This window comes from Pristiophorus japonicus, chromosome 20 (genome assembly GCF_044704955.1).
Source record: "Pristiophorus japonicus isolate sPriJap1 chromosome 20, sPriJap1.hap1, whole genome shotgun sequence".
NCBI lineage: Eukaryota > Metazoa > Chordata > Chondrichthyes > Pristiophoridae > Pristiophorus > Pristiophorus japonicus.
Genome location: NC_091996.1, coordinates 96,553,267 through 96,564,391, shown reverse-complemented (window position 1 = coordinate 96,564,391; position 11,125 = coordinate 96,553,267). Strand labels below are relative to the sequence as shown.

The following is an 11,125-nucleotide window of genomic DNA, read 5'->3' as shown; positions in this document are numbered from 1 at the left end:
GGGGGTGTGTGGGGGGGGTGTGTGTGGGGGGGGGTGTGTGTGGGGGGGGGTGTGTGTGGGGGGGGTGTGTGTGTGTGGGGGGTGTGTGTGTGGGGGGGGGGGAGTGTGTGTGTGTGGGGGGGGGAGGGGAGTGTGTGGAGGGGAGTGTGTGTGTGTGTGGAGGGGAGTGTGTGTGTGTGTGGGGGGGTGTGTGTGTGTGTGTGGGGGGGGGGGGGGGGGAGTGTGTGTGTGCGGGGGGGGAGTGTGTGTGTGGGGGGGGGGGAGTGTGTGTGTGGGGGGAGGGGGGAGTGTGTGTGTGGGGGGGGGGGAGTGTGTGTGTGGGGGGGGGGGAGTGTGTGTGTGGGGGGGGGGGAGTGTGTGTGTGTGGGGGGGTGTGTGTGTGGGGGCAGGGAGTGTGTGTGTGTGGGGGGGGTGGGGGGGTGTGTGTGTGTGTGGGGGGTGGGGGTGTGTGTGTGTGTGTGGGGGGGGGGAAGTGTGTGTGTGGGGGGGAAGTGTGTGTGTGGGGGGGGAGTGTGTGTGTGTGGGGGGAGGGGGGGAGTGTGTGTGTGGGGGGAGGGGGGAGTGTGTGTGGGGGGAGGGGGGAGTGGTGTGTGTGTGGGGGAGGGGGGAGTGTGTGTGTGGGGGGAGGGGGAAGTGTGTGTGTGGGGGGAGGGGGGAGTGTGTGTGTGGGGGGAGGGGGGAGTGTGTGTGTGGGGGGAGGGGGGAGTGTGTGTGTGGGGGAGGGGGGAGTGTGTGTGTGGGGGGAGGGGGGGTGTGTGTGTGGGGGGAGGGGGGAGTGTGTGTGTGGGGGGAGGGGGGAGTGTGTGTGTGGGGGGAGGGGGGAGTGTGTGTGTGGGGGGAGTGTGTGTGTGTGGGGTGGGGGGAGTGTGTGTGGGGGGAGGGGGGAGTGTGTGTGTGGGGGGAGGGGAGTGTGTGTGGGGGGGAGGGGGGAGTGTGTGTGTGGGGTGGGGAGTGTGGGGGGGGGGGGGAGTGTGTGTGTGTGGGGGGGGTGTGTGTGTGTGGGGAGGGGGGAGTGTGTGTGTGGGGGGGGGAGTGTGTGTGTGTGGGGGGAGGGGGGAGTGTGTGTGTGGGGGGGGGAGTGTGTGTGTGGGGGGGGAGGGGGGGAGTGTGTGTGTGGGGGGAGGGGGAGAGTGTGTGTGTGTGGGGGAGGAGGGGGAGTGTGTGTGTGTGGGGGGAGGGGGGAGTGTGTGTGTGTGGGGGAGGGGGGAGTGTGTGTGTGGGGGGGGGGAGTGTGTGTGTGTGGGGGGAGGGGGGAGTGTGTGTGTGGGGGGGGGGGAGTGTGTGTGTGGGGGGGGGGAGGGGGGAGTGTGTGTGTGGGGAGGGGGAGTGTGTGTGTGGGGGGAGGGGGAGTGTGTGTGTGGGGGGAGGGGGAGTGTGTGTGTGGGGGGAGGGGGAGTGTGTGTGTGGGGGGAGGGGGAGTGTGTGTGTGGGGGGAGGGGGAGTGTGTGTGTGGGGGGAGCAGGCCCCAGCACGGTTGGGAATGCCGATGCCCAGCACTGACCCTGCACTGCTTCTCCTGTTCAGGCCTCAACACCCAACTGATGGAACTTCTCGAATCGCGCGATGACCTGCAGACAGAACAGGACGCTATGTTGGTGGAGATCGGAGACCTGACTCACTGATCGCAAATGGAGGTGAGTGGAGGGGTCACTTTAAGGGGTCAGATAGCTACCTTGCTAAAGAAAGAAAAAAGACATCGCATTTATATAGCGCCTTTCACGGCTACAGGATGTCCCAAAGTGCTTTACAGCCAATGAAGTACTTTTGGAGTGTAGACACTGTTGCAATGTGGGAAATGCAGCAGCCAATTTACGCACAGCAAGCTCCCACACACAGCAATGTGATAATGACCCGGATGTTTTAGTGATGTTGATTAAGGGATAAATATTGGCCCCAGGACATCGGAGAGAACTCCCCTGCTCTTCTTCGAAATAGTAGCTATGGGATCTTTTATGTCCACCTGAGAGGGGAGGCATATTAGTTTAATGTCTCATCTGAAAGTTTGCCCCTCCGACAGTGCGGCACTCCCTCAGTACTGCCCCTCCGACAATGCGGCACTCCCTCAGTACTGCCCCTCCGACAGTGCGGCGCTCCCTCAGTACTGCCCCTCCGACAGCGCGGGGCTCCCTCGGCACTGCACTGGGATTGTCAGTACTGGTACTAGTTTTAAAGGGGACAGATATCTATCCAGTGATAAGGGATGTCTTGAGGCACTGTATCAATGCGAGACCTTTATTTATCTGGCCCTGCTGCTCTCTGAATCATGTCTCAGGTTTTGGGGGAGAGAAGGCAGTGACTGGAACCTGCCTAATCGGTCTCTTTATTATTTTCCTCCCTCAGGTTCTGCGTTAATCCAGCCAAAGAGGAAAATAAATCAAGAGGTTTACACGATTGGGATTTATTTAAAAAAAAACGTTTTTTTTGCGATTTTTGCACCTGAGGAAATTCCGGTTTCTAATGCGGGATTGGAACCCAGCCAAGATCCCGGCGATGTCCCGGCTAACGTGAAGAGGAAGAGGTCACGCCTCCAGACTGGTTCAGATCCACGCGGCCGCTTCAATGGCTGAAGGCAAACCAGGAACATGGGAACAGGAGGAGGCCATTCAGCCCCTCGAGCCTGTCCCGCCATTCGATGAGATCGTGGCTGACCTGCGACCTGACGTCACCCACCCGCCGTTGGCCCATGTCCCTGAATACCTTTGGTCAACAGAAAGCTATCAATTGCCGATTTAGAATAACTGACCCAGCACCCAACTGGCCTTTGTGGAAGAGAGTTCCAAACATCCCCCACCCTCTGTGTGTTTCCGAGCTCGACTCCTGAAGGGTCTGGCTCTAACCTTTCAACTGTGCCCCCTAGTCCCAGACTCCCCAACCAACGGGAATAGTCTCTCCCGCACTACCCTATCTGTTCCTCGTAATATCCTGAAAACTTCGACTCGATCACCCTTTAACCGTCTGAATACAAGGGATTACAACCCTAGTTTATGTAGTCTCTCCTCGTAATTTAAAATTTAATTTAAAAATCCATAATTCTAGAATTGCAGTAGTGACGATGAAGAATCCATCACATGGAATTTACAGCATTGAAAGAGGCCACTGGGCCCCACCGCTCCGTGCCGGGGTTTATGTCCCACCGCTCCGTGCCGGGGTTTATGTCCCACCGCTCCGTGCCGGGGTTTATCTCCCACCGCTCCGTGCCGGGGTTTATGTCCCACCGCTCCGTGCCGGGGTTTATGCTCCACACCAGCCCCCTCCCACCCCTCTCCATCTCACCCCGTCACCATATCCCTCTATTCCTTTCCCCCTCGTGTGTTTATCCAGCCTCCCCTGAAACGCATCGATACTATTCACCTCAAGCCCTCCCTGTGGCAGCGGGTTCCACAGTCTCTCTGGTTAAAGACGTTTCTTCTGAATTCCCCATTTGGATTTCTTTTATTTTTATTTTTATCCATTCCCATGACGTGGCTGTCGCTGGCCAAGGCCGGCATTTATTGCCCATCCCTAATTGCCCCTTGAGAAGGTGGTGGTGAGCCCCCTTCTTGAACCGCTGCAGTCCGTGTGGTGAAGGTGCTCCCACAGTGCTGTTCGGGAGGGAGTTCCAGGATTGTGACCCAGCGACGATGAAGGAACGGCCGATATATTTCCCAGTCGGGATGGTGTGTGACTGGGAGGGGAATGTGTAGGTGGTGGTGTTCCCATGGGCCTGCTGCCCTTGTCCTTCTAGGCGGTAGAGGTCGCGGGTTTGGGAGGTGCTGTCGAAGAAGTCTTGCTGACTATCTTGCATCGATGACCTCTAGTTATGTTCTTCCCCACAAGTGGAAACATTCTCTCTCTATCCACTCCATCAAAACCTTTCAGAATGATAAAGACCTCGATTAGCTCACCCCTCAGCCTTGTCTATTCAAGAGAAAGGAGACCCAGCCTGTTCATCCTTTCCTGATATGTATACCCTCGCATTTCTGGTATCATCCTTGTAAATCTTCTCTGCAACCTCTCCAGTGCCTCTCTATCCTTTTTATATAATATGGTGACCAGAACTGTACGCAGTGCTCCACGTGTGGTCTAACTGAGGTTGGATACAGGGTTAGCACGACTTCTCTCATGTCCTAGGTCCACCAATGGCCCTCCAACCACCCCACACAGCCCCCGTCACAGTCGCTGGGTCCTTGAGCCAAAGGGTGGCACCATGCTATACTGCACAGGCCATTGTGAGTGGGCCTCTGACCGCAGGTGACCAGTCCATCAGTATTGTCTTTGATCATTTTATGATTTTTTATATTTAAATATATATTTTTTTAAATACTGGTTTCCATTCTTACATTAACTCTTCAACGGGCAAAAATATTCAGTACTGAAATAAAGTTTTACGAAACTGAGAAATGTGCATTTTTTCCCCATATTTTTTATAGCTAGGTGCCCAACATTGCTTAATTGGGTCGCTCGCTCTCTCTTTCGCCTCGGAGTCAGAAGGTCGTGGGTTCAAATCCCCACTCCAGAGACTTGAGCACAAGATCCGGGGCGCTGAGGGAGCGCCGCACTTTCGGAGGGGCACTACCGAGGGAGCGCCGCACTGTCGGAGGGGCAGTACTGAGGGAGTGTCGGAGGGGCAGTATTGAGGGAGCGCCGCACTGTCGGAGGGGCAGTACTGAGGGAGCGCCGCACTGTCGGAGGGGCAGTACTGAGGGAGCGCCGCATTGTCGGAGGGTCGGTACTGAGGGAGCACCGCACTGTCGGAGGGGCAGTACTGAAGGAGTGCCGCACTGTCGGAGGGGCAGTACTGAGGGAGCGCCGCACTGTCGGAGGGGCAGTACTGAGGGAGCGCCGCACTGTCGGAGGGGCAGTACTGAGGGAGCCGCACTGTCGGAGGGGCGGTACTGAGGGAGCGCCGCACTGTCAGAGGGGCAGTACTGAGGGAGCGCCGCACTGTCGGAGGGGCAGTACTGAGGGAGCCGCACTGTCGGAGGGGCAGTACTGAGGGAGCGCCGCACTGTCCTACTTTGATCTACTCCTGTGCGGACAATCTGGGTTCATAAGTCACCCATTCTTTACACGAGTATTGAGATATATTCTTTACAACATCACAAAAACACGCTTACAAGACGGACTTGTCAGCTGACCTAGTCACATGATGCTTTTATTGTATTTAGATCAGCAGTTGCATTACCACAGTAGTCCACTAGATGGGGCTCTATATTACACTTTTCTGTCCTTAATGAAGAAGTAATCCTAACAAAGTAATCATACATAACTTGCATGGTTATACACAAGAGATATGGACAAGAGATATATTTACAAATCAAACTTAACTACTGGTTTTCTGTTAGGAAGAGGATACCTTCGATCTTGAACAGAACTTTCCAAACTTGGTGTATATTCCATGTATCTCACGAGCAGCGCTTGGTGAATTACAAAGCTGGAGAAGTGGTAACGTGAACTGTAACGTCCCAAGGTCTTCACAGGAGCCTAATCAGGCACAGCTTGACACCCAGCTACATGAGGAGATATTCGGACACATGAGCTAAAACTTAGACTAAGAGGTAGGTTTTAAAGAGCATCTGAAAGGAGGAGAGATGCAGAGGTTTAGGGAGGGAGTTCCAGAGCTTGGGGCCCAGGCAACAGAAGGCACGGCCACCAATGGTGGAGCGATTATAATCGAGCGATTATAATCGAGCGATATGCAAGAATTGGAGGAGCGCAAAGATCTCGGGGATTTGTGGGGCTGGAGATTACAGAGATCGGGAGGGGAGAGGAGAGAGCCATGGAGGGACTTGCAAACCAGGATGAGAATTTTGAAATCGAGGAGTTGCTTAACCCGGAGCCAATGTAGGTCAGTGAGCACAGGGGGTGATGGGTGAGCGGGATTCGATGTGAGTTAGGACACGAGGCAGTGAGCACAGAGGGTGATGGGTGAGCGGGACTTGGTGCGAGTTAGGACATGGGGCAGTGAGCACAGGGGGTGATCGGTGAGCGGGACTTGGTGCGAGTTAGGACATGGGGCAGTGAGCACAGGGGGTGATCGGTGAGCAGGACTTGGTGCGAGTTAGGACACGGGGCAGCGAGCACAGAGGGTGATGGGTGAGCGGGACTCGGTGCGAGTTAGGACACGAGGCAGCGAGCACAGGGGGTGATGGGTGAGCGGGACTCGGTGCGAGTTAGGACACGAGGCAGTGAGCACAGAGTGTGATGGGTGAGTGGGACTCGGTGCGAGTTAGGACACGGGGCAGCGAGCACAGGGGGTGATGGGTGAGCGGGACTCGGTGCGAGTTAGGACACGGGGCAGCGAGCACAGTGGGTGATGGGTGAGTGGGACTCGGTGCGAGTTAGGACACGGGGCAGCGAGCACAGGGGGTGATGGGTGAGCGGGACTCGGTGTGAGTTAGGACACGGGGCAGTGAGCACAGGAGGTGATGGGTGAGTGGGACTCGGTGCGAGTTAGGACACGGGGCAGCGAGCACAGTGGGTGATGGGTGAGCGGGACTCGGTGCGAGTTAGGACATGGGGCAGCCGAGTTTTGGATCACCTGTACTTTACGTCGGGTAGAATGTGGGAGGCCGGCCAGGAGTGCATTGGAATAGTCAAGTCTGGAGGTAATGAAGGCATGGACGAGGGTTTGGGCAATGGATGAGGTGAGGCCAGGGGGGAGAGACGGGCGATGTTACGGAGGTGGGAGTCAGTGGTTTGGTGACGATTCACAACGACCCTTTACAACGTGCTTTTCTCTCTCTCCCTCCAGTCTACGCCAGATCTGTCGGTGGCTCCGTGTGGCCTCGCAGTGGGGAGGGTAACGGCCGAGTGCTGTTCTCCTGTCTGCTGACAGATGGGCCTAATGGCTTCAATTAGCTGCTAAGTGCTGTCCAGCTCTGACCATTTCGCTCTCGGCCGACCGTCATGTTTTTCTCTTCCTGAACAAACAGTGCGGGATCAAAATGTGCCGATCGAGCTTCTCGCTGTTTGCACAATCGCTCCATTAAACATCCAACAATGCAGCACGTAATGTTTTATTCGCAATACAGAGGTTACAGACTGCAGTCCACCCCAAGCTGGAACATCGAATCACGCGCTCGCCCCTCTCCCGTTGCTCTGGTGTCGTCTCCCTCCCACAAGGATCTATACTCGGCCCCCCTCATGTTTCTCATGTTAAACCGAGGCCCCTTCTGCCCTCTCAGGTGAAGGTAAAAGATCCCATGGCCACTATTTGAAAGAAGAGCAGGGGAGTTCTCCCCGGTGTCCTGGGGCCAATATTTATCCCTCAATCAACATCACTAAAACAGATGATCCAGGCCATTATCACATCGCTGTGTGTGGGAGCTTGCTGTGCGTAAATTGGCGTTTCCCACATTACAACAGTGATGTGACTATACTCCAAAAGTACTCCATTGGCTGTAAAGCACTGTGGGGCGTCCGCAAGAGGCACTGGCTAGCTGTCAGGGCGAGGAGATTGGGTCCCACCTTTCCCAGGCTGCAATCACTAGGATAGATTGGATCACTCCGGCCCTGCTTGACTCTGCCCAGGCCGGGAACTGAACCTGGGTCTCCCTGGCCCACAGGCACCTCGGTGGTGGGGGGGGGTAGGCTGACTGAGCCATCGGGGAGCTGCAGGGGCTGGCCTGCTGTTGACACGGGTAAGTGCCTGCATTGCTCAATGCCTGTGTTTGAACAGCCAGCTATTTATACACTGAACCTTCTCCAAACTCCATCTTTCCATCGAGTTCTTCCAACCCAACACTCATTGTGCTGACACAGGCTCTCTCTCCATCTCTCTCCCTCATCTCACACTGTTTTCTAACTCCCTCACTCTATCTCACTCTGTCTGTCTCTCTCTTTCTTTGTCTTTCTTTCCCTCTCCCTGTTTCTATCTCTCTCTCTCCCTCTCTTTCTCTCCCTCACTCTTTCTCTCTGTATATCTCTGACTCTCTATCTCCCTCTATCTCTGTCTCTCCCTCCAACTCCCCCCCCCCCCTCTCTCTCTCTGACTCCCTCTCTGTCTCTCTCTGTCTCCCTCTCCCTATCTCTCTGATTCTCTCTATCTCTCTCTCTCTGACTCCCCCTCTCTCTCTCTCTGCCTCTCTGATTCTCTCTATATCTCTCTCTCACTCTCTCTGCCTCCCTCTATCTCACTCTCTCTGACTCTCTCTCTCTGACTCACTCTCTCGCTCTGACTCCCCCTCTCTCTCTGACTCCCTCTAACTCTCTCTCTCTGACTCTCTCTCTCTCTCTCTCTCTCTGACTCTCCCTCTCTCTCTGACTCCTTCTCTCTCTCTGACTCCTTCTCTCTCTCTGACTCCCTCTCTCTCTCTCTGACTCTCTCTCTCTCTCTCTCTCTGTATCTCTCTCTCTCTGACTCCCTCTCTCTCTGACTCCCTCTCTCTCTCTCTATCTCTGTATCTCTCTCTCTCCCTCCCTCTCTCCCCCGACAGTTGTGAGTGATTGTGTTCTCCGACATGTTGATGGCCTCGATCCCGAGCACGGCCTTACTGCCCACACTGGCGGGCTGTGATACAGAGTCACGGCAAGCGAAGGAGAGGGGCAGGAAATCACCCGGAGCCCAGGCCCTCCATCCAACAGTAGGCCCTGTACTTTTCAAGGCGAGCATTCCACAGCTGGACCCCCGGGGCCTGTCTCTCCGCTCCTCACCCTCCCACAGTCGAGCAGGGTCACTAACCCTCCAGGACGGGCCTGGCGTCTCCAGGAATCGGAGATTAATCTCCGGGACACAGCTCCGACAAAAACCCCGGGAGAAAAATAACCGGGGGTTTTCAAGAAACTTTTATTTTCATATTCTTCAAACACTTTTGATTAGTTATAGAAATATTGGAGATGGGACAATATCAGAATTAGTGTATTTATAGTCCTGAACAACTCATTAAGTTCAATGTCACTCTCTATTGTCGAGTAGCCATGTGCAGTTAAAAATGGCGTTCCTCACACTGACAGTTTCTTAATTCAGATCGAGGGCGTTCTACCTCCCAGTTAGAGGGCATTATAGATTGGATCCTTACAAATAGCAGTCGGCCATTCGGCCCCTCGAGCCCGCTCTGCCATTTAATGAGATCACGGCTGATCTTCAACCTCAACTCCACTTTCCCGCCCGATCCCCATATCCCTCGATTCCCCGAGACTCCAAAAATCTATCGATCTCAGCCTTGAATATACTCAACGTCCCCAGTCCTCTGGGGTAGAGAATTCCAAAGATTCACCACGGTGCGCCAGTGGTGGAGGGAGTGAATGTTGAAGGTGGTGGATGGGATACCAATCAAGCGGGCTGCTTTGTCCTAATCTTTTGCCCTGACTTCTTAATAGGTAGATGTAATTGTCAAAAAAAACACTGAACGGCAATGGACTACACCAAAATCTCCTGCTTATCCAACCTGTCAAGCCCTCTTAATTTTATACAATCAATATCACCTCTCATTCTTCTAAACTCCAAAGAGTAGAGTAAGCCCAATCGACTCAACCTCTCCTCCTATGCCAACTCTCTTATCCCAGGGATCAATGTAGGGTTAGATTGAAAAGGCTGTTTGATTGGGTGGGACGGTGGGAGGCAGGAGATCATGTGATGGAACCGCCAGGAATCCAGCCAATCATGGTTGGCGATACTGTAACCCAGCAACCCGTGAGCGGAGGCTCAGTCCACACCAGCCAAAAGGTAACAGTCCCTCAAAGGATCCCGGTGAAGGGGAGGAGGCCCCCAGATGCATTTTTATGGCAATCTCTGGCGCATAGATCATTGGGACAGGAGAAGGTTGATCTGCGATGAAACACAAAAGGTTAGTATGCAGGTACAGCAAGTGATCAGGAAGGTCAATGGTATCTTGGCCTTTATTGCAAAGGGGATGGAGTATAAAAGCAGGGAAGTCTTGCTCCAGTTATACAGGGTATTGGTGAGGCCACACCTGGAGTACTGCGTGCAGTTTTGGTTTCCATATTTACGAAAGGATATACTTGCTTTGGAGGCAGTTCAGAGAAGGTTCACTCGGTTGATTCCGGGGATGAGGGGGTTGACTTATGAGGAAAGGTTGAGGAGGTTGGGCCTCTACTCATTGGAATTCAGAAGAATGAGAGGTGATCTTATCGAAAGGTATAAGATTATGAGGGGGCTTGACAAGGTGGATGCAGAGAGGATGTTTCCACTGATGGGGGAGACTAGAACTAGGGGGCATGGTCTTAGAATAAGGGGCCGCCCATTTAAAACAGAGATGAGGAGAAATTTCTTCTCTCAGAGGGTTGTAAATCTGTGGAATTCTCTGCCCCAGAGAGCTGTGGAGGCTGGGTCATTGACTATATTTAAGGTGGAGATAGACAGATTTTTGAACGATAAGGGAGTAAAGGGTTATGGGGAGCGGGCGGGGAAGTGGAGCTGAGTCCATGATCAGATCAGCCATGATCGTATTAAATGGCGGAGCAGGCTCGAGGGCTTAAATGACCGACTCCTATTTCTTATGTGAGCCAACTCCATCTACCTGCCCAGGTTCTGTAACCCTTAAAGACCTCGCCCAACCAAAATCTGTCGATCTCCGTCTTGAAAGCTCCAACGGAACCCACCCCCAACCTCAAAAGCCTTTTGGGAGAGAGACTTCCAGGTTGTGGGCGTGGCCTCTCGCGCTCTGCACACTGAGGAATATCTTACAGGTTCAAAAAACGAAGACGTTTAGGCCGACCAGTCCAACTTCTTTTCCTTAGAGTGTCAGCCGTGGCTCAGTGGGCAGCACACTCTGAGTCAGAGGTCGTGGGTTCAAGTCCCGCTCCAGGGACTTGAGCGCAAAAATCCAGACCGACATTCCCAATGCAGTGCTGAGGGAGTGCCGCACTGTCGGAGGGGCAGTGCTGAGGGAGTGCCGCACTGTCGGAGGGGCAGTACTGAGGGAGTGCCGCACTGTCGGAGGGGCAGTGCTGAGGGAGCGCCGCACTGTCGGAGGGGCAGTGCTGAGGGAGCGCCGCATTGTCGGAGGGGCAGTGCTGAGGGAGTGCCGCACTGTCGGAGGGGCAGTGCTGAGGGAGCGCCGCACTGTCGGAGGGGCAGTGCTGAGGGAGTGCCGCACTGTCGGAGGGGCAGTACTGAGGGAGAACCGCACTGTCGGAGGGGCAGTACTGAGGGAGTGCCGCACTGTCGGAGGGGCAGTACTGA

General features: G+C 54.7%; 2 protein-coding genes across 2 annotated transcripts in view; both read left to right on the top strand.

Annotated features, from left to right (window-relative positions):
- Positions 1-4,349, top strand: part of LOC139233022 (schwannomin-interacting protein 1-like) — a 16,578-nt gene extending 12,229 nt beyond the window's left edge. Inside the window, exons 5-6 of the mRNA XM_070863530.1 lie at positions 1,525-1,634; positions 2,341-4,349. Of these exons, the coding sequence (XP_070719631.1) occupies positions 1,525-1,622 (98 nt within the window). The 3' untranslated portion in view covers positions 1,623-1,634; positions 2,341-4,349. The remainder of the gene's footprint in view (positions 1-1,524; positions 1,635-2,340) is intronic.
- Positions 4,350-5,323: 974 nt separating this feature from the next.
- Positions 5,324-11,125, top strand: part of LOC139232724 (P2Y purinoceptor 3-like) — a 42,002-nt gene continuing 36,200 nt past the window's right edge. Inside the window, exon 1 of the mRNA XM_070863229.1 lies at positions 5,324-5,537. The gene's annotated coding sequence lies outside the window, so the exon portion shown is untranslated. The remainder of the gene's footprint in view (positions 5,538-11,125) is intronic.